At 47.1% G+C, this 23,828-nt stretch overlaps 1 protein-coding gene across 7 annotated transcripts in view; it reads left to right on the top strand.

Annotated features, from left to right (window-relative positions):
• The window catches only part of BCL2L1 (BCL2 like 1), a 61,452-nt gene extending 42,937 nt beyond the window's left edge, over positions 1 to 18,515 (top strand). For all 7 annotated transcript variants that reach the window (XM_022592748.3, XM_089896670.1, XM_022592747.3 and 4 more), the window contains exon 3: positions 6,857 to 18,515. In XM_022592748.3, coding sequence (XP_022448456.1) covers positions 6,857 to 6,994 — 138 coding nt within the window. In that variant the 3' untranslated portion in view covers positions 6,995 to 18,515. The remainder of the gene's footprint in view (positions 1 to 6,856) is intronic.
• The last annotated feature ends 5,313 nt before the right edge of the window (positions 18,516 to 23,828 follow it).

Below are 23,828 nucleotides of genomic sequence, written 5' to 3'. Positions count from 1 at the left end.
AATTATCTCTCTCTGCCTCCAAGACTAGCACTCCACTTCTGAGCTGAGGAGGTGGAGAGCCCACGCTCGCACTGCTGGGCGCGATAGCTTTCTCAATTCCCCAGCGGAGGTGTTATCTCCTCCTGGCACAACCACTTCCTTTTCTGAGAAGTAAGCACATCTGTCAGGCTTAGCTTCTTAGAACTAATGGTGGGGGAGGAGGCGGGGGAGGAGAGGCTGGCAGCTGACAGGGGCAGACTTAGAGAAAGATTAACATGAAGTTTGCTGTGAGGATGCTCCAAATATTACCTACAGCCCGGATGGTTTGGGCCCCCCATGCCACCCTCCTCAGCCAGTAACACCAGGGTCACCTTGCTTTACCAAATGCTTTCATCCCCTGGTCTCACCATCACTGCCTTGTGAGGTCAAAGCAGGAGAAACTAAGGCTCAGAAGTAGAGCTGCCTGCTGTGCCACCCACAGCTGGGCTGGCTAGACTGAGGTGTTGGCCCAGCAATCTGACAACCCATCTCTTTGCCCTGCCCCACTGAGCCGCCTCTGAGTTGCCCACATCCAGGCCCGTGTTCCCCAGGGTAGAGGAGAGAGGCTGTGTTCCTCTCACATTGCTGAAGCCAACAGCTCCACCAAGAAAGCCAGGGGAAGTGGATTCCAACCACAAACCTCACTTCTTCCGAGTCTCCGCCTGCTGCTCCCTGCCAAGAGAGTGATAAGGCCTCTTCGTTTGCCCCACCACCCACCTTCCTGCCATCTCCTTGGGATCTCCTAGCAAGGCCTCATTTGTCTATTCAGCCAGCATTTATCAGCCTCTCCTCCTGGGAAACTGAGGCCAGGAACAGAAAGTGACTCACGGCCTGCCCATGCTGGGCTGTGGTGAGGCCGGGTAAGGTAAAGTGTTGATGTCCCTGGCACTTTCCCTGGGCTGCTAGGAGCCCCTTCCTCTTCTCCACCTACCTCTTTCCTGAAATAACCAAGCAGGAAGGAAGCAGTGGGCCTGGGCCCTCCAGAGTCACCCTAAAGGAAGGAAGGGCCCGTCTGGCAGAGGTGCTTGTTCTCCACTGAAGCCAGGACGGAAGGGTTTCACTTTCTCTCCTAGCCTTCGTCACATCCTTTTCCTGTGGCACCCAGTTCCCCTCAGCTGGCTAGGGGCCAGAACTCATTCATTCAGCTGGTGGCCTCAGGCCACCTTCTTCCTCCTAGAGGGACTCAGGGCTATAGGCCTGGCCCAGAATATGAACTGGCTTCTCTACTTATCCACTTGGGACAGGTCTCTCAGTATCTCTGAGCCTCGGCTTACCTGGGCTTAGAGTGAGGACCTCCTTCAGTAACAGAAGTGCATGCACCTGGCCCATGATGGGGCCTTGAGGCGAATTATCCTTTTGAAAGTGAGCAGAGTGCTGTGTATAGGATAGGAGCAAAGGCACTGGAGCCAGATTGTTGGTGCAGGCAACCCAGCCATGTCACCAGGTCACTGTGTGACCTTGGGCAAGTCACAGATCGTCTGTGGGCCTCAGGTCCGTCAGCTGTATGCTGGGTTAATAGTAGTACCTGCTGGCCGACAGAGCATAGAGACAGTTAAATAAACTAATCCACAGAAAGGGCCAAGAAGAGTGTCTTGCAAGATAAGTGCTTGGGAAAAGTCAGCCACTGCTGCCGCCACTGAAGAGGCTAGTTCTCTGTGGGTGGAGACAGCAGGGACCCAAGATGGCAGGATTGGACATCAGAATGAGCAGGAGGCCAGAACTCAGACAAATCCCAGTCCTACCACTTCCTAGATAGAGCTTGCGGGGAAACGCCGAAGCCTCCGTCTTCACGTCTGCAGAATGAGGCTCTGACAAATGTTCTGAGGATTAACTGAAAGTAGTCATTCATTTGTTCATCTCAAATAGGTTCATTTAGAACGGCACCTGCTATGTTCCAGGTACAGCACCAGGTTCTTTAGGTACAAGTGACAAAAACTACACGCAGTCTAGTGGGGGAGAGAGGACAAAAAACAATCGCTCAAGTGAATGTGATTGTGCAGGGAGTATGGCCTCCTTGGAGTAAAGTGCTTTAGCTCAGTCCCTGGCACAGGTAAAACATTCAGCTGTGTGATAAAGGTCAGCTGCCATAATAACAGATACTTTATTGTCATTTAAAAAGTGAGGACACTGTGGGCTGGAGAATCGAAGTAACCTGCTCAAAGTCACACTGCTAGGAAGAAGCATGGAGACGTGGGAGGTGAGAGAGGAGAAGGGCGGGGAGTGGAGGACTGACCGGATTCAAGCAGGAACTGCGCTCCAGCCCCTGGCGGGGCGGGTGGTCCGCTGGCACTTGGGCCACTGCCCCAGGGGCACTGCTGTGCCAGCCTTTCTCCTGACTTCTCCAGGGTTGCAGGGGGCCGCAAGATAACCTGCATTGTGCAGTTGGCTGTCTCTGGGCAGAGATGTAGCTGAAGCCAGTCTGTGCCTGTCTGGATGGACCCCTGGCTTCAGACATGGGTCCTTGGTCCCTGCCTGCACTGAGCCCCCAGACTGATGGGTGAGACCGACATACAGAAGGCCTCAACCTAGGGACGCCCCTGCCTCTCCTTCCCGCCTCAGGGCCTTTGCACTTGTTGCTTCTGGTGGAACATGCTCTTTTTCACCCGAGATTTTTAGTCCTCTCTTGGCCACTGCCACCTAGTCATTCAGGTCTCAGTTTAAACCTCGCTTCCCCAGAGAGGCCTTTTCTGGCCACTCCACCTACATCAGTCCCCTGGTATTCTTTATCACCTGCCCGGGACTTACTGTCTTCAAAACCTCATCATATCTGAAATTGTCTTGCTTCTTATTCTCTCTGCTTCCCACTAGGACAGTGTTTCTCAACCTTTTTCTCTCTTCACCACTTCCCACGAAGGAGTCCTTTTGGACATGTTTGTCCTAATTGCCCTGCCGTGACTTTGAATACCACAGCTGTACTGTGATCTCTTTCTGTGCTATGCCCCCCGCCCCCCAACCAATGGAGAGTGCATGGACTAGAATGTAAGCTCCGGGAAAGTGGGGACCTTATTTGTCTTGTTCACTGCTGTGTCTCCAGTACTGGGCCTGGAGCATGGTAGGCACTCAGTAGTTAACGGTGTGAACGAAGGTCCAAAAACTCTGGGAGCACAAAGGAGACATTCCTCGTGGAGTTGAAGAGGGATAAATAGGGAAGTCTTCTCGGAAGACAGGACTCCAAAGTGGAGTCGTGTAAGCTGAGTAGGGTTGGCTGACTGAGGAAGGGAGGTGTGGGGAGGGTGACCAGTTAAAGGACACAATGCTGGCAAAGGCACAGGGGCATGAAATGCTCCGGAGTGTGGGGCTGGGCCAATCCACGCATGTGGCCAGGACTGTTGGAGGGAGGACCTTGAAAATGGCCCCCGCCTTAGCTTCTCCTGGGGACCCTGGTTCTTGTCTCGCCACTCTGAAGGGCCCCGATGCTAGAGGGTTGAGTCCAAGCTCTACCACAAACAGGCTGTTTGAAACTGTAGAGTGCGCAAATGGGTTGGCCTTGTTGACTTCAGGGTCTGTCAGCCTAGGAGTCCACGGTTCTCCCATGGAGGTCATTAGCCACTGCCTGTCCCCAGTGGTCCTGAAAACCCCACATGGGTCCCATGGTAGTGGTCATAGCTACAAAGAGAAACTTGCCCCACTTTTGCCCTAACCCACACTGAGGATAGGTCTCCTGAAAGCCTCTGTGACATCAGGGACCTCCCTACAGCCCACTCTTACGTCTGACCCCCTGTCCACCACGCCAGCTCTGGCTCGCAGCAGTGGGGGCTTATCTCTGCTTTTCCAGACCAGGGCAGCTCCGCAATCCTGTTTATTTATCCAGATCAGGCGCCCGCTGAGAAAATGGCTGTGTTTGTTTCCAAGTGTGTCGTGTGAACCGTGGGCTAAATATACCCACACCACTGCCTCCCCGGCACCCGCCCTGGAACAGCACGCCCCGTTTTGCTCTTGCTCTCTCTGCAAAAGCAATCCCCAGAATCCTCTCTCCCCCATCCCTAGGAGAAGGAGCTTCTGAAATGGAGATGAAGGTTGTCCAACCGCGAATGCATGGGGTGGGGGTGGGGCTGGGCAGATCAGAGCCTTGTCTCTCTGGCACCGACAGGAGAATGTTCCCGCCACCCTAGAATAACTGTTCCTGGACAGTGAGTGCTTTGTGCCTTGCAGCAGGGCCTGTTTACTCCAGCTCAGCCTCAGAGCCGAAAATTTCCTGTGGCTGCCAGCCCTCTACTTCAGGAAAGTTCCCATCGAGGGAGCCAGGCCTCTCCCACTTTGGCTGCAACCCAATGTCCCTGGTTTCTTGTGGGACATTTGGTCCCTTGGGATAACCCAGAGCCTTCTGGCCATGGCCTCCCTCTCCCATGCTCCCCACAGCCCGGGACTCTCCCTCATCACAGATCAATCTTTTTTGTGACTTCACCTGGCCCTACTTCACTTGGGACCAGAAAAATTTTAATTCCTGTAAGAATTTTCTGGTCTGCCAACACTCATGGAGGCTAACCAGGATGCAGGCCAAAGAGTAAGGACGCTGGCTGCTGCCAGTGCCACTGCCCCTGCCCTTCTCTCCCCAGAGCCAGGGCTCCACCTCCACTGCAGCCCCCCACATAGGGAAGTGTCCTGCTGTAGCAGCACTTGGGTTGGGGCCAGGCAGTCCTGAGTTTTGATCCTAGCTCTGCCATCTGTTAGCTGGGTGACCCCAGGCAAGGTCTTTCCGACTCTAAACCTCAGTTGTTTCACCTGTGAAATGGGGCTCAAATCGCTACATCTGGGGATTCTGATGAAGGAGAAGTGGGATGACAATGTCTGGCACTTAGAAGACATGTAAGACCTTTGTTCTACTCATGTATTTATTGAGCACCAACTATGTGCCAGACACTGTTCTGGGTATTTAGAAACAAGACAGGCTCTCTGCCTCATCAAGCCATGACTACTGCAGGAGACAAATCAAAACAAAGACCAAGGGTAGGCTCTGCTTCTGAAAAGTGCTGAGAAGGAAAATAAAGCAAGGTAAGGGGGTAGGTAGAGAGAGATCAGGGTGGTGGGTACCATTTTAGACAGGGTGGCCAGGGAAGGCATCTCTGAGGAGATCACATTTGAGCAGAGTTAGGAGTGAAATGAGGGAGCCTGGGGTCAAGTGCTCCAGGCAGCAAGGGCAGCAGGTCCCGAGCTCAGCGGATGTTCAAGGAACAGCAAGGAGGCCAGTGCGACTAGAATGCAGTGTGCGGTGGGGAGGGGCCGAGTCCTACCAGACCTCGCTGGCCGTGGTGAGGACTTGATTCTGTGTGTGATGGGGAGCCTTGGAGAGCTTGAGATGGTGGAGTGACATGGTCTGAATGGTGGGGTTTTCCCCGCCTGCCTGCCTTCCCCTCCCAATGCCTTTTCCCCAGTAGATGGTGAGCTTTCTGGAAGGGCTCTGGCTCATGCATCACTGCTACCTCCCTAATGGTTTAATAAATGTTACGGATTCTTTGAGTCAAGGTGGCAGCTCAGTGCGCATGGCCCTCTGCTAGGTACCAGGGACATGAACAGACATGACGCTGGCTTTCTAAGTGCAAGGGAAAGCTGTTGGTGTGCCACGATCTGACCTATGTTTTTAAAAATCTTCTTGGCGTGGAGTTAAGGGGACGTCATCAAGACTAGAAGTAGGGCCCAGCAGATATCACAGTCAGCAAACTGGCCGGGTGGGACCTGGGGCCAACCAGAAATGGCAGGCGCTGTCTGAGGGAGCCGCCTGGTGGCTCAGCCAGTCGGGCCCAGGTAGAGGTGTGGGCCCATGATGTGAGTTCTTGGTGGAGAGGCAAGAACACAGTCTCTGGAACCAGCCAGTGATCTGTTCCCTCTCTAGGCACACAAAGCACACTGATTTCTAGGCACCAGGCACCAGGTTTGGATTCTGGTTCCACCAGAGAGTTGGGTGACCTGATCAAGTCCCTCAGTGCTCAGAGGCCAGGCTTCCTGGTCTGTCAGTGGGGAGAGACAGCATTGCTGAGAGGATTAAAGGACAGGTAGGGTGCGAAGCACACTCATTAAAGGGTGCTCCAAGCTCCCCTCTCCCTGCGCCACAGGCTGACTCCACCCCAGGCCTGGTCATTTAACCCACTGCCCCTCCTTCCTTGGATCACATGCTTCCCTCCTGACTAGCTTCAGGGAGAGGGCTATTGCTCACCTCCTCCTGGGCCCAGGGTCACACCCCCTGGGGTGGGGGACGGGGCCTCATAGACCCCATCCCAGTCCTGCATTGTTGTTACGCTCTCTACTCTGCCCTGCTCTGCCCACCCATCAGCCTGCCCTGGTCAGAGGCTCCCTCCAGATCTGCTCTGCTCCTGAATCACTCTGGGAATTTAGCCCTGGCTCTTTTCTCTCCCTCCCTCCCTCTGTTGCAGCAGTGGAAAGGCTGAGGCCTGGTGGTTCTGCACCACCCTTGGGCTCAACTCCAGGCTCCTCCGAGGCTTCCAGACCACACGTGGTCTAGCTCTTGCTCACCCCTGCATACTCATCTCCCTTCTTCTCTCCACCCTGCTCCAGACCCCTGACCTCCTGTCAGTTCCCTGACCCTGCCCATCTCTTTCCCAACTCAGGTTCTGAAGTACTACTTCCTAGCTGTCTGACCTTGGACAAAACTCTTTCCCCACTCTGCACCTGTTTTCTCAGCAATAAAATGGGTTGGCTATCCCCAACTGAGGGTCAGGAAGAAGGGCAGCCCTTAACCCTTTATCTGGCCCAGAGTGGGCATGGACGGCTACAGTTTTTCATTTCGCCAAGGCCATCGCATGCAGATGGTCCCCCTTTGTCCCAGCCACATTACTGTTGAGGACTCGAACAGCATGTTCCCTTCTCTTCTGTCTCCCTGCAGGACACTTTCGTGGAACTCTATGGGAACAATGCAGCAGCCGAGAGCCGGAAGGGCCAGGAGCGCTTCAACCGCTGGTTCCTGACGGGCATGACTGTGGCTGGCGTGGTTCTGCTGGGCTCGCTCTTCAGTCGGAAATGACCAGACACTGACCACCCACTCACCCGCCCACCGCCATCCTGCCCTCACCACAGCCCTCCGTCCAGCCACCGTCGCCACCCGGAGAACCACTACATGCAGCCCACGGCCACCCACACATCACAGGGTTGGGCCTAGACCTGGTCCCCTCATTTAGTTTTCTAGAATTTACCATGCTTCTGTGAAAGCCGCCTTCCCCGACACCTCAGTTCTCCCGGCCTCAAACCCCACAAAATTTCCCCAGAATCTGTCCCGTGGAAGCTGACAGGTTTGGGGGGATTGTGACTGGGGGCTGCAGTGCCCTGCCTGATTGGTGGAACCCCTTGCCCCCTTAGCCTCACTGAGGATGCTTTCCTGCCAGGGAGCTGGAAAATTTTCTGACCCTTTTCCCCAGAAAGAGAGACTAGATTGCCTTCATTTTGATGTTTATGGCCTCAGAATTGATCATTTCCTGTTGCTCCCTCCTCCCGGACCTGGGCTCCCCTTCCATTTATCCCCACCCTCCAAGAGCCGCTTAGGGGCCACTTCTGACTAATTAGGGATTCAGACTGCTTGGGATACAGAAACAAGGACCAGGACCCCCTCCCCACCTCTGGCCTGGCCAAAGTCCCTACCCTCAATCCCAGTGTCCTCTAGAGGCCTCTGGCTAGAGGCCAGCCCCACCTGGGATGGGGGAGCTGTAGCTGCAGGAAGCACCCCATGCCAAAGCTTGGGTGGCCCTTGCAGTTGAGCACCACCCCAGTTCCCTTCCCCTTCCCTGGCTCCCATGACCATGACTGAGGGACCGACTGGGCCCAAGATAGGTGCCCCAGAGCTGTTTATGGCCTCAGCTGCCTCGCTTCCTGCAAGGAGATCGTCCTGTGGCACCTTTGCCTTGGGCTGCTGCCCATGGGGTTCAGGGGCCTCTGCCCAGAGGTGAGGGGGAGCCACGGGGAACAGCTGGGGGAGCCCTGGGGTCTTCCCTACCTCAGGCAGGAAGGGCAGGAAAGAGAGCCTTGTGTGTGGGGTGGAGGTAGGGCTGGCTGGAGGGGCCAGTCCTGCCTGGCCTGATCGATTTGTGCCCCACCCCCGTTCAGCCTGGGCAGCCGGGCTGCCAAGGTCAGGGTGGCCTGGCCAGGAGCTCTTCAGGCCTCCCTCTCTCCTCTGCTCCACCCATGGCCTGTCTCATCCCTGGGGATCCTGGCCTAGCTCTGGCCACCCCGGGCTCTCTGCTGTACATATTTGAGACTAATTTTTATTCCTTGTGAAGATGATATACTATTTTTGTTAAGCGTGTCTGTATTTATGTGTGAGGAGCTGCTGGCTTGCTGTGCGTGTGCACGTGGAGAGCTGGTGCCCAGAGATTGAACGGCCTGATGCTCCCTCCCCTGCCCTGGTCCGGGGAAGCCAGCCGGGGGTCCTGGCTCCTGAGGGGCACCTGTCCCTCCCCCAACCCCCACCCCACACTTGTTCCAGCTCTTTGAAATTGTGTGAAAGTGAAAGTGAAGTTCAGTAATAAACTGTGTTGACTTGGTGAGCAAAGGGCCTGGGCTCTTGTGTGCTCTGGGACAGGGAAAGGAGGGGATGCTTGGCTGGCAGAGGGGCTGCAGGAGAGCTGGGTACCGGTGCTGGCTCTGCTGCTCTCCGGGGAGGACGTTGGACAAGTCTCTTCCTCCCTCTGGGCCTGAATTTCTCCACCTGTACACTGGGTTTTTATTGAGCACCTGCTGTGTGCTGGGCATTGGGGCTGTGTATTAACAGGACAGACACAGTCCCAGCCCTCAGGAGCTGACATTCTAGTGGGAGAAACAGTCAAATGGTCACTTGGCAAGTGTTTACTGAGCCCTGCTCTGTGCAGGCACAGTCCTAGGCACTGGGGATCCTGCAGGGAACAAAGCCCTTGCCTTTATGGAGCTTCCATTCTGGTCGGGGAGACAGCCAGACGAATACAAGGATGGCTGGCAGTTGCAGGGCAAAAGTGGAAACAGGATGACCCTGAGGAAGCATGGCAAGACATGAAGGACGTAGTAGGGAAGGAGGTAAGAAGGGGTCAGACTTGAGATAACATTTTAAAGATAATCCCACAAGATCAGCTGATGTATTGGAGAGAGCTCTAGGAAGAAAGAGGAACCAAGGGTGATTTTGAGGTTTTGAAATAACGATATTATTATAATCACAAAATGAAGCACACATCTGAGGCCAGTGCAACACAAGAGGCTCATAGTGAGTGCTCTAACAGCATTTAATATGGAATCTGAGCCTGTCTGGGAGTCAGGGAGGGCTTCCTGGAGGAAGTGATATCACAGCCAGGGCCTGAAGAATCTATAAGAGCTATCCAAAAGAAGCAGGGAGGCAAGAAGAGTGGTCCTGGTGAAGAAGAAGCAAATGCACAGGATGAGCAAGAGTTTTCTCCGGGTTGAAGAACAGTTGCTGTGTCTGGAGGCTCCTGGGTCAATATGATGCCAGACAGGTGGGATGAGGGGACTGTACTTGGTCCTGAGGGCAGTGAGAGCCAGAGAGAGGTTGTCAGGGAGTGCTACACCACTTAGAGCCCCCAAAGCACCCTCTGGCTGCTATGTGGAGAAGGTTCTGGAGGGGGAGAAGAGTGGAGAAGCCATGGTTTGGTTAACACTCCAGTTCTGAGAGTGGACAGGCCAGGGGTGTATCCTGGGTCGCCATTCCTGGTCTTTGGGCAAGTTACCTAACCTCTCTATGCCCTAGCTTTCCCATCTATGAAATGGGTAAGATAGCAGTACCCATCTCAAGCGATTGTGGTTAAAATTGAATAAGATAACCTAACGAAGACTGGAAGTTGAGGGGGGGAGGCATCAATGACCTCGCCATCAAGCAGACCCCCAAGAGGAAGAAGGAGGTGCTCCACACGGAGCTCCACGTGGCTGTACCCGGAGGTCGGGGAAGGGCCTGGGAAAGGGAGCAGGACTCCGCCGGGGGGCGGGCCTGGAGGCGGGGCACCTGCCTCGGGTGCTCCTCCCTGCCCGCTTCCAGGAGCGAGCTTGACTGCCCCCTGGTGGCCGGGGGCTGCCAGCTGAAAGCCGCTCCAACCCCAGATACCCTTGCGCGTGCCCACGACCTCTGTCTCCCGCCTGACCAGCTTTCCGCGGCGTCCTCCATCCTCTGTCCTGCTCACCAGAAGGACGTCTACACTACCACCCCTTGGGTACCGGATTCACAGCTTGCCACGGCTGTCTCAGGGCTCAAGGTCACCATTCTCCAAAGCCTCCAGGCTCCCGCCACCTCTAGGCCCATGACGCTGGCCCCCATCCCTTACCCTAGCCACTCAAGTCCCCTCCCCAGCTTCTTGAGATCCTTCCAGAAACGTCTTTTCACATAATACATAAATATAAATATATTCTGATACTTTTTTTTTCAAAAATGGTAACAGATACACTGTGCCTTGCTTTTCCCACCTAAATGGTGTATCTTATAGAAGTTTCCATGTTCATACACGAATCTCCCACTGTTGTGCAGCTTCAACAGTTAACTCATGGCAGATTCATTCTTTTTTCTAGCCATGTAATATTCCACATTTTTTTAACCAGACCTTGAACTCAGTGATTCCAACCTTAAGCATGCCATGGCACACACACAAAATACTGGAAATGCACACTGAGGAAAAGCTGGAAGTGGTTTTGGACTGTCTATATGGGTCCTGGGGGAAAATTCATTCCATTTCTATATATTTTTATGATGAGAGATGAAATACAACATATTTCATCGGATATGAAGAATTAACTTTGATTAATATATCTAGATACACTATTTAAATTTTTTTCCTTGAGACACTTGATCTTGTTCCTATGAACACAACTTTTTTATATGAGGTTTTATGATCAAAATGGTTTACACAGTTCCTGATCAAAGTTTATTAACAATGATCTCTTCAAATTCTTGGTAGTCAGCATTGACAAGACTTTGTAACCTCAAGTAGGTGACAAAAGAAAATGTTAAGCCATTCCAGAACTTACAGTTGAAATTATATTTTAATGTTTTAATAGTTTTTCCCTTTCTTTAATTGACAAGTACAGTGTTGTAATCAAGTGGATTTCGAATCCAAATGAACTTTTTCATTTTGGGTATTTTAAAATAATTGTGAGTTCCAGAGCACAGGAAATGACCTAGAGCTTTCAAACTCTTTTTCTTTTTTTTTTTTGAGAAAATTATATAACTGTTATTAAAACGGAACAGAAGAGAGGGGAGGCAGGGAGGCAAGGAAAGGAAAGCGCATCCTAGGCCAATTTACTTATGAACATGCAAGCCAAAGTTCTAAGTATAATATTAACAAATGGAATCTAACAACATATAAAAAGAATAATAGTTCATGACCTAGTAGGGTTTATTCCAGGTAAACAAGATTGACTCAATATAGGAAATCTTTCGAGGTAATTCATTGTACCGAAACATTCACAAAGAAAATCCTTACGGTATTTCAGTAGCTGTTAAAATAGTATTTTGTAAAATTCACACCTATTTATGATTTTTAAAAAATCTTTTAGCAAGCCAAGGGTTTAAAGTTAGCTTTCACCCTTCTGAATTCCATAAAAGTTTAAGATAATGATTGTGTGCATTGCTTGTGCAATTTTTAAAAATTAACAAGTTTTTCACAAAAATCAGCAACTTATATCATGATCAAATTCATTACATAATATCCAGCTCTCCATTTTTCTATCTCCACCATCACAGCCTTTGTCATGAGATAAAAAAAAAACCCAAGAACTTTTTCTTAATATATAGACAATAATAGAAACAAACATATATGATGCCTACAAGTTTGTCCTCTTTGATGTTTAATAAATATCCATGCACTAATGTTAGAATTCAGGGCATAAGGAGTATTAATTCCCTCCTAAATTATATGGAGTATAATTCCCTCCTAAATTATTATCCCATTTCAGTAGTTTCACACGTGGATAATTAGCTTGAATAATTTCATGATAAAGAAACTTGCGAATTCTTATGACTTTAAATGGTCTTACTACAGAATTTTAAGGAGTCAGTCTTAAAGTTTGAGGAAGTCAAACACTAAGGTACCGAGGATAGGGACATAAAGAAAACGGTCTTCTAAGAATAAAATTTTAAAATATATAACATAATATAGTGGCCTGGCCTGCTACATTTGTCTTACACGTTTTACATGGTTTGTAAATTTGTTACTGAGTGGGAAATGACCAGTGCCCGCATCAGCTTGGCTTAAGTTGCACTGGTGTGAAAAATACTCCCCCCAAACCCCAACCCCCTACACCCCACCAAGCAAAACAATTGTGTTCTGTCCAATTGCACTGTAAAAACAATAACAATAAAAACAATGATAAGGCCCTTATTTGCAAACTATTTATGTGGTGGGGCATCCCCCAGCAGCTAGTTGGCCATCCCTTTTAGGAACATCAATCTCTCCTAGGCTTCGCGCCAAGCTCCCTGGGCACCTGGAAAGCAAACTTCTCCAGTGGCTCCATGGACTTTGTGGAGGGTCCTTGTGGAGGGTGGGTGGCCCTCCTAGATGGGAGGCCACATGCTGTGCAGGCGATCACTGCAGTTAGATGTCCAGGAAGGAAGAGCCCAAACTTGGCCATGCTTAGCTCATCCTGGTGGAACAGTGGGGGCCGCAGGAGAGACAGGCTGTGTAGTGGTTAGTAGCTGGACTCTGAAACCAGACTTCCAGGGCTAGCTGTGTGCCCTGGGACAAGTGACTTAACCTCTCTGTGCCTGAGTTTCTTCACCTGTAGAATGGGAATGATAACTATACCTACCTGATGGGTGGTTATGCAGATTTAATGCTAATTTTATGCTTGTAAAGTGCTTAAGAAGGGTTTCTGGCACCATAAATATTATACAAACTTCATCAGTCTATGCTGTCAGACCTCCCACCCCTCACCACCAGAGCTCTGGGGACGCCTGAGGTGGCTAGTCTGGGGGCTAATTCTAACCTTATTATGGATACCCCCCAAACGCAAAGCCTAAAATAAGGATTCAGGTATAAGTAGTTTAAAAGGTGATCCCAGGGTAGCAGGGACAGTGAGTCAGGGAAGGACAGGAAGTCAACAGAGGATGCAATGATGAGTAACCTGCCAACTCAGACAATGGGGCTCCTTCCCAGGGGATCCTTGAAAGACCCGTGGAACATTCTAGGGGAAAGAACACGAGGTATTTATACACTAACTCCCATCCCTCATCAGCTGAGGGCTGCTCCTAGGTCATTTCTCCTCAGTATTTGGCACTTCCTTCCTGCCAAGCATAAACCTATGGTCAAGGAAGCACAGGCACCTGTTTCTTGAGTGAGAACTGACCAAAGCTGCACCTGACCTTCGAGGGTGTTCTGAAGGCACATGGCGGGGGTACCATCACGTCTACCACAACTTATGAAACTTAGTAGCATATCAGTTGGGAAATTCTGCTTGAGGGAGGAACAATTGGTGGTTAGCCACTTTCGCTAATCCAAACAATATGCAATAAAGAACCTCACTGATCCATCATTTTGCACACGCGTGTGTGTATCCACAGGATATTCGTAGAAGTAGAATTGCTGGGCCATTCGTCATTTGGAAGGGGATGCCCCAAACCGGAATCCTGTGATACTGCCTGTCTCCTGCACACTTGCCAACATCCGTGTTAACACTCTTTGACCTCTGACAATCTGGCTGATGAAAAAATAGTATCCCATACTTTAAAATTTCATTTTCAAACCTCTAATTGAGGCTGGCATCTTTCAATAAGTTGAAAGCCATCTGTACCCCTAATAAGTTAATGAATCTACACAATGACCAATGAAGGCTGCCAATGGCACACAAGGACAGTGAGGCAGCATGTACCTCCTGGCAAAAGAACACCCATGAAATACTCTTGCTAGGGAGGGATAAAATGGGAGATTGGGATTGACATATGCACACTACTAAATATAAAACAAATAACTAATAATAACCTACTGTATAGCACAGGGAACTCTACTCAATACTCTGTAATGGTCTATAAGGGAAAAGAATCTAAAAAAGGGTGGACCTATGTATATCTATAACTGATTCACTTTGCTGTCCACCTGAAATTAACAACACTGTAAAGCAATTATACTCCAATAAAAATTTTTTAAAAAAAGAAAAAGAAAGAAAGTCGGTCCCAAAAGGGTACCTACAGTATGATTCCATTTATAGAACAATCTTGAAAGGACAGAATTAGAAAAGAAGACCAAATTAGTAGTTGCCAGAGTTAGCAGGGGCTTGGGAGGGAGAGAAGTGGGTGTGGCTAGAAAGGAATCTTTGTGGCGATGGAAATGTTCTGTACCTTGACTGCATCCATGTCAATATCCTGGTTGTGATTTTTTATTTTACAAGACATTACCGTTGGGAGAAACTAGGTGAAGGGTAGATGGGATCCCTCTGTATTATTTCTTACAGCTGCATGTGAACCTACAATTATCCCAAAATAAAAAGTTTAATTTAAATTAAAAAAAAAAAGAAATACTCTTGCCAAAAAGTCAAATCTGCATCTGACCAAAGCCTCTAAATGTGACCACCATTGATGGAAAATGCAGGGGACAGAGGGACGCAATAAATGATACATGGGAATGCAATCAGTAAAGTGCAGACTGGGGGAAACTCCTCAGGACAGATGACCCCCCTCTGTACTTCCATGTCTGGGAAGATGGAGCAGAGGAGCTTTCCCCAATTTCTCCTGCTAAGTAAAACTAAAATCCCTGGACATTGTATATGCAACAAGCATAAGAAAACTGAAAGGTAAAGAGAAGGCAGGCGCACGGGGACCTCAGGACCTGAGGAACAACACGATGGTGAGTTCCCTAGTTTTTCCTCTCTGCCTCAGAGACCCCAGACTTGGGGCCAAAGAAGCTGGAGTGGGCTACCCAAAAAAGCCAATGGGCACAGAACAGAAAAAACAGCCCCAACCAAAGCCGGCTCTCTCTATTCAAAGGATTAGGAAAGGATCATCCTAGCAGGACAGAAAAGTTTTAGACAATAACAGCTCTACTCCAGCCAAATACCACTAAAAAAAACTATGAAGACTATGGCCAGCCACATCAGCAAAGGCTGAGTGGGGAGCCTAGGCTTCCACCCTGATTCAAGGTGCCCTGACTCCACTCCCACCAATGTGGGGTGTTGTGAGATAAGGCCAAAGGAGCCAGGACTTTCATCTCTGCTGGCCAGTTAATGAACCCTCTCCTGCTACACCTTCTCCCCACAGTGTCAGTGGAGACCACATTGGGAGCCTGGAATTCCACCCCTACCTGGCAATAATGAAAGTGGGTAAAGAGACATAAAGAAAGGTAAGCTTTCTACACTTCACTCAAATGGGGAAAATGATAACATCAGTAGACTGTGACAAATTATGTATATGTAATGTAATACCCACAGTAACCACTAAAAAAGCTGTACAGACATACTTGAAAACACTATAGATAAATTAAAATGGAATTCTAGAAAACAATCTTCAAATAACCCACAGGAAGGCAGAAAAAAGAAAACAGGGAAATGAGTAACAAAGAGAACACACAGAAAGAAAATTAGGAGATATGTCTTAACGTATCAATAATTATATTAAGTGTAATGGTCTAAATATACCAATTAAAAGACAGATATTGGCAGAGTAAATTTACAAAACCAACTATATGTTGTCTATAAGAAATCCTTTTAAAATATATAGGCAGGGACTTCCCTGGTGGCGCAGTGGTTAAGAATCCGCCTGCCAATGCAGGGGACACGGGATCGAGCCCTAGTCTGGGAAGATCCCCCATGCCGCGGAGCAACTAAACCCATGTGCCACAACTACTGAGCCTGCGCTCTAGAGTCCGCATGCCACTACTACTGAAGCCCACCCAGAGCCCATGCTCCGCAACAAGAGAAGCCACTACAATGAGAAGTCCGTGCACCACAATGAAGAGTAGCCACTCGCCACAACTAGAGAAAGCCCGCGCTCAGCAATGAAGACCACAGCCAAAAATAAAGAAAATTAATCTTTAAAAAATATATATATATATAGATAGATAGATAGATATAGGCAGGCTGAAAGAAAAAGGATAAAAAAATATATCATGCAATCAACAATCAAAGGACAGCAGCAAAACTGATGGAACTAAAAAGAGAAAGAGACAAATCACAATTAATACCCTTCTTACAACAAGTGATAGAATAACTAGACAGAAAATGACCAAAAATATAAAGAGTTCAACAACACGATCAACCATCAGGATTCGATTGACATTTATAGAACACTTAACACATTCTTTCCAAGTGCCCATTAAATATATACCAAGATAGACGATAGTGTGGGCCATACAAAAACCTCAATAAATTTAAAAGAATTGAAATCATACAAAGTGTGTTCTCTGACCACAGTGGAATCAAACTAGAAATCAGTAACAGAAAGATAACATGAAAATGTCCACACTTGGAAACTAAACAACATAATTCTAAATAACTCATTGGTCAAAGAGGAAGTCTCAAGGGAAATAAAAAAAAAAAATACATTGAACTAAATGAAATGAAAATTCAAGATATTAAAATTTGTGGGACAGAGTTAAAACAGTGCCAAGCGGGAAATTTAGGCAATAAGTGTATACATCACAAAAGAGAAAAATTCTCAACTCATTAATCTAAGTTCTCGCCTCAAGATGTAGAGGAAGAAGAGCAAAGTAAATTCAAAGCAAACAGAAAGAAGGAAATAATAAAGATAAAAGCAGAAATCAGTGAAATTTGAAGACATGTGAAGAAATAAAGAACTCTGATAAAGACAACTACATAGGTAATATAAAAGGAGTATTGGGCTTCCCTGGTGGTGCAGTGGTTGAGAGTCCGCCTCCCGATGCAGGGGACACGGGTTCGTGCCCCGGTCCGGGAGGATCCCGCATGCCGCGGAGCGGCTGGGCCCGTGAGCCATGGCTGCTGGGCCTGCGCGTCCGGAGCCTGTGCTCTGCAACGGGAGAGGCCACAACGGTGAGAGGCCTGCGTACCGCAAAAGAAAAAAAAAAAAAAAAAGGAGTATTAATGTAATTTGGTTTGTAACTCTATTTCCTACATGATTTAAAATACAAATGCATAAAAAATTAGAAACCTATGTTATCAGGGCACACAATGTATAAAGATACAATTTTTGACAAATATAAAGGGAGAGGTACAGAGTGGTATAGGAGAAATTTTTATGTTATTGAAGCTAAGCTAGTAACAATTCAAACTAGGTAGTTATAAATTTAAGATGTTAATGGTAATGAACTGTAACCATTAAGAAAATATCTTAAAAATATACACAAAAGGAAATGAGAAGAAATAGAAGACTTTGGGACCTCCCTGGTGGTCCAGTGGTTAACACTTTGCACTCCCAGTGTAGGGGGCCCGGGTTCAATCCCTGGTCGGGGAACCGTGCCACAACTAAGAGCCTGCATGCCACAACTGAAAAGATCCCACATGTCGCAACAAAGATCCCACGTGCTGCAACTAAGACCCGGCGCAGCCAAATAAATAAATATTAAAAAAAAAAGAAAAGAAATAGAGGACTTAAGCAAACTACAAACCAATTAGACTTAACAAACATCTATAGGACGCTTTACCAGCAACAGCAGAATACACATTCTTTAGTGCATATGAAATTTTCTCCAGGATAGACTATATGTTAGTTCGCAAATCAAGTCTCTATAAATTTAAAAGATTGAAATAATATAAATGCATCTTCTCTGACCACAGTGAAATAAAACTAGAAATCATAACAGAAGGAAAATTGGAAAATATACAAATACGTGGAAATTAAACAACACACTGTTAAATAACCAATTAGTCAAAGAAGAAATCACAAAGGAAATTAGAAAATACTCAGAGACAGATGAATCATAACACACCAAAACTTATGGGATGCAGTAAAATCAGTGCTCACAGGGAAATTTATAGCAATAAATGCAACTTTGATGAATGGACCAATTTCTTGAAAAGTACAACCTACTAAAAAAAAAAAAACAGTACAACCTACTGCAACTTACCCAAAATGAAATAATTTGATAGCCTTTTAAAAGCTAAGCTAATTGAATTTGCAATATAAAAATTACCCTACCCCACCCCCAAATCTCCAGGCCCAGATGATTTCACTGGAGAATTCTACCAAATGGTTAAAGAAAAAGTAACACTATTTCTAGATAATATTTTCCAGAAAATAGAGGGAAGGAAATTACCCTGATACCAAAACCAGACAAAGATACAGATGACCACCTGCAATCTAGATTTAAGGTTGATCCTCATTCCAAGAAAATTCAAATAAATAAAAATGTTTGAGACAATCAGGGAAATCTGCATACTGAATGGATATTTGATATTAAGGAAATATTAGGATTTTTTATGTCTAGTCATAGTATTTTGGTTATGTATATTAAAACAGTCCTTAATGACATACTGAAATATTTATGAATGAAATGATATAATGCCTGGGATTTATTAAAATAATTCAGGGGCAAGGGTGGGAAAATGAGGACCATGTGCAGATAATTGTGGACTCCCGGGAGACACATGGAGGTTTATTAAACTATTCTTTTTGTATGTTTGAACTTTTCCTTAAGAACTGTTTAGGGCATTTCTATTCTTTTTCTGTAATCTCCCTGGTCATGACTTTTGGTTACTTTCTACTGCATTCTTGTTTTTTTCTTACTGATTTGTTAGATGGGTTTAAAAAAATCTTTTTTTAAAGGAAATCAGCCCTTTATCTGTCATACAGGTAAATACTTTTTAGTTCCTCATTTGTCTCCTGAGTTTCTTTCTCATTTTTTACAGAAAATTTCAATATTACAGGATAATTTGACCCAAATGTTTTGACCTCGTATATGTGTTTACCCCAAGACAATTTTGACTATGAGTTTTGAATTCAATTATTTTTATCAGAATTACACTAATCCAATACATGAAGAAAGAGTTTTCTTGGGCAAGCTGAATGAAACAAATTTAATCCCTCCATCAGTTATTTTATGACCAAAATTAAATTCTTTCTAATGTTTCCCACTTTAAATTTAATTTTACGAAATTATTTTTTCATGAAAATCACTTAGTCTCATGGGGTAAATGCCACCATGAAGATTTAATTCTTCTCTCAGTCATTTTTAGTCTATATCTGATTTCACCAGTTTCCTGCCATTGTGCGTTGTCTACTATGTCCATTATTTTTAATTGGTCCAATTTTTTCAGGTCACATTTGATTATCTAAATGTCAAAATTTTACTCCCTGTTTGAATTTTAGTCAATATCTAATTTAACATGTCAGTTTTCGTTTCTGTCACCTTGATTTTGTGTTGGTTATTTCTATACATCTGTGGTAGTTTGTATTATTATTATTATTTTTTTTTTTTGGCGGTACACGGGCCTCTCACTGTTGTGGCTTCTCCCGTTGCGGAGCATAGGCTCCGGACACGCAGGCTCAGCGGCCATGGCTCACGGGCCCAGCTGCTCCGTGGCATGTGGGATCTTCCCAGACCGGGGCACGAACCCGTGTCCCCTGCATCAGCAGGCGGACTCTCAACCACTGCGCCACCAGGGAAGCCCAGTTTGTATTATTTGCTCACAGTTCTGCCTTCCCTCCTCACGCTCTCCACATACCCTCTACTGGAGGACATTTCTCTACTCATTGATGTTGAACTTGACTGTGTTGGCAGTCTATATTTTCCAAAGATGACCACAATGTATTTCCCATCTCACATTCATCTCTCAACATTTTAAAAAAAATTTTATTGAAGTATAATTGACTTACAACGTGGTGTTAATTTCTGCTGTACAGCAAAGTGACTCAGTTTTTTATATATATATATATATATATATTCTTTTTCATGTTCTTTTCATTCTGGTTTATCACAGGATACTGAATATAGTTCCCTGTGCTGTACCTTGTTGTTTCATTCATCTCACATCTTACATTGACCTTGATGTCTTCCCATCAAGTAGGGGAGGTCTCTGTCCCCTCCCTCTTGAACCTGAGTGGATCTCTGTGAGAGCCTTGAGCAACAGGGTTCAGAAGTGATGTGTCTTCTGTGGCTAGATCATAAAAATACAATACACTTCCCCCTTGCTCTCTTGGAACCCACCCACCATGCTTTGAGGGAGCCCAAACTAGCCCACACAGAGAGAACACCTGGGGAATGCCACAAAGAGGTGTTCTGGTTGACGGCTCCAACTGAGGTCCCAGCTGACAGCCAATGTTAACCACCAGATGTGTAAGTGAAAACACCTCCAGAAGATTCTGGCCACAGCCTTGAATGTTTCCAGCTGGCGGCGCAGACAGTCTAGAGCAGAGGCAAGCAGTTCCCAGTGTGCCCTGCCTAAATTCCTGAACTACAGAATCAGTGAGCATAAGGAAATGGCTGTTTCATGCCTTTAAGTTTTAAGGGGGGTTGTATTGTAGCAGTTGTAACCAGAGCACCACAGGACTTGCTTTGACTGGTGGAACGCGGTGCTGGTTCTGTGTGTGGTTCTGAGCCTGGGCTTTCAGAGCATCGTGGGTCTCCACTGTCTCTCTGTCCCCTCAGGAGTCTCTGACTCCTGTCATGACAAAAACATGTGCCTGCTGGTCCCAGAAATAGGAGATACATGAATAACCCTGAACCCAACTGTTACGGGCTGAATTGTGTCTCCTGCAAATTCCTATGTTGAAGTCCTAACCCCTAATACCTCAGAATGTGAAAGCACTTGGAGATAGGGCCTTTAAAAAGGTGATAAACTTAAATGAGGTCATCAGGGAAGGCCCTAACCTGATCTGCCTGGTGTCCTTATAAGAAGAGGAAATCTGGACACACATGGAGACACCAGGGATACAAACAGAGAGGAGTGACCACATGAGGACACAGTGAGAAGGAGGCCATCTGCAAGCCAAGGAGTGAGGCATCAGAAGAAACCAATCCTACCAACACTTCAATCTTGGACTTCTAACCTCCAGAACTGTGAGAAAATACATTTCTGTTGTTTAAGCCACCCAGTCTGTGGTATTTTGTTATGGCTGCCCTAGGAAACCAAAACACCAACCCAGAGCCTGGAACTAAACCTGGCGGATCCCAGCAGAGCCTCAGCCAACCCACAAGCCCATGAAAGATAGAAATAAATGCTCAAAGTTATAAGCGATCAAGTTTTGGTGTTGTTTGTTACACAGCATTATTGTAGGCGAAAAAATGACTAGTACGACATCAAATTTTCCCCAGGCCAATTTTGACAATTTTCTTTATTACCCACAACATAATTCCTTAGCAAGTTATTAATCTAAACAAAGTTTATCACCTGCATAGTTCAACATCTTCAGTTATGTCGAAACTGCTCCTGCTGCTAGCAAAGCATCAGGGCCTGGGTCAAAATAATGGGGTCAAAACATACTATCAAACATTTCTATAGCTCTTATCCCCCTTAGCCTCCCACTGGCCATGTTCATGCCAGTCCTGCCCGCAGGCCAGGAGACCCGAATGCCAGGGCTCCTTTCTGCTCCATGTCTGCATCCCCAGCATCTTTCATGCTAAGGCAGTGAAATGGATCCCTCAGGCCAGACAGAAACTTGCACCAAGGCAGCTGTCTTTCTCAAATAAAAATTAAATGGATGTTCAAGGCTTCCCATCCTCTGGCCCCCACATACTCCCTCAGCTCCATCTTTCCCTGCTTTTCCCCAGACTTGTGTCTTCAGTAGAGGCAGCTGAGACTCCAAGGCCCTGTATGAGTCTCCCACTTCCCTGTCTCCCTTGTTCATCTCTTCCTTATCCTGCGACAACCCACTGGCTTCCTTTATTTCCTCTTTCATGCCACGGTCCTCACTACCACAGGGCCTTTGCACATGCTTTTCTTTGCCTAAAATGCTGTTCCACCACCCCTTTCATCTAGTTTACACCCAGTCATCCTTCATATTGTCACCAAGCAGGACCCTATGAGGCCTTCCCTGAATAGATCCCCACCCATGTCCTCCACCTGCTTTTTGTCTGTAGAAAAACTTTAGTCAAAGTTTTAAAGAATAAAGTTAATCAGAGAAGTGAGAAAATGCAGAAAGAAAGGAAAACAGTCAAGCAAGACAAAATAATAATACTTTAGCCATTAAACAAAGTCAAGGACCTTTAGTTCTTCCTCGAGGACTATAGATAATATTCTGAGCCATGTGCTTTGAGCTGTTTTGCAGATACTGAAACCCCCACCAGGTGGGAGAAGTTAACTGTGGGCTGCCCGCGAGCACGCAGACCCCAGTCCACTTGGAACAAGGTGGCTGATGACGCTGACTCCTGATTACCTCCCCGCCAACCCGTCAGAACAATGTCCATGAGCTGATCACACCCTCCGCTCCTTGAATACTATAAGACCCCTCACTACCCCCTCCAGGGCAGGACACACATCCCTGAGGGCATTAGCCCACTGGGGCCCCCTCTGCCTGGCAAAGCAATAGAGCTATTTCTTTCTACTTCACTCAAAATTCTGTCTCTGAGGTTTAATCTGGCACCAGTGCACAGAGGATGAATTTCAGCAACAATATCTCAAATATGAAGACACTTCTTCAGGGAAGCCCACCCTGACTTCTCTAGATTAGGTCAGTCCAAGTACCATGTATCTCCCCTTCTCAGCACTCATCTGTTCTATAATTTATTAGGGTGACCATTACAGACTTTCAGATTCATGAGGACTGGAAATCACGACACTGGAATGAGGTCTCATTCACTCTGTCCCCAGAGTCTGGTACATAGTGGATGCACGATAAATATTTGTTGATTGAATGAATATTGTCCCAATTGCCCTGCTGAATCCCTCCATTGGCATCCAGGGTGTCCTTGGAGGTGTGCCGCTCAGATGTCTCTTCAAGAGGACCTGCTATGAAGAGGATAGGTGTATGACCACCTCCAGCTGCTGCACTTTCAGAGCTGCTGCAGTGTTCATGCCAAGGCCACAGCCCCCCTAGGAAACCAAGGACTACAAAGGACTGAGCACAGTGGGACTCTAGGGATGGGTCAATTTTGCCCAACACAGGACTCATCTAATGGGCTTTTTTTGCTCTAAGGCTCCCCATTGGCCTGGCCAAGACTTTCTCAAAGATGCTGTGCCAGTTATCAATGTATCGCCCCTCCACCCCAAATTCACCCCTCAGTGCCTGCTCTAAGATAATGAGCAGGACTCTGGGCACTGCCCCCTTTACAGTGAGATGCTACACTTCTCCAGTAGAGGGTGCTGGAGGAGACATACCAAGAGGAAAGGAGGCTTCTCTTCTTGGTTCTGGGGTATGTGTGTGTGTATTCCTATATAATCTGCTTTCTGCCCCAAGACCAACCCTCTCCCACAACACACACCTTCCTACTATTCTCCAAGTCGTTCTACTCCAGTCACTGTGGCCTCCTTGATGTTCCACATTCCACAAACTGACAAACTAAAATCCTGTCTCAGGATCTTTGCACTTGCTGTTTTGTCCTGTCATATGCCACCTCTTCTAAGAGGCTTCACCTACCACCCCCAAACCCCTTTTAGCTCTGTCCCTTTACCCTGCTGTTTTGTTCCTTCATAGCACTGGTTACTGTGTAACATACTGTATATTATACTTACTTATTCCTTTTTCTGTCTCCCCCCCTACACACACACACACACACACACACACACACATAAACACCTCCTCCATGAGGCCAGACACTTTGTGTGTCTCGTTCACTGCTGCATCCCCAGGGCCTAGATTAGTACCTGGCACACAGCAGATACTCAGTAAGTATTCTGCCTTTCCTAATCCCACCTATTATTTAAGGCTCAACCCCAACCTCTACTCCTCCAGGAAGCCCTCCCTGATAAGTGGGGCCCTGGAAAGTGGCTTACTGCCTCTCACCTACTGTCCTGCCCAATTTTAGGTATAATGTAGGCTTTATGGCAGGTAGAGACTGCGG

The sequence above is a fragment of the Delphinapterus leucas genome, chromosome 15 (assembly GCF_059928025.1).
Source record: "Delphinapterus leucas isolate spDelLeu-1000000601 "Yukka" chromosome 15, BTC_Dleu_Yukka2, whole genome shotgun sequence".
Taxonomy (NCBI): Eukaryota; Metazoa; Chordata; class Mammalia; order Artiodactyla; family Monodontidae; genus Delphinapterus; species Delphinapterus leucas.
This window is presented reverse-complemented; position numbering and strand designations above follow the sequence as displayed.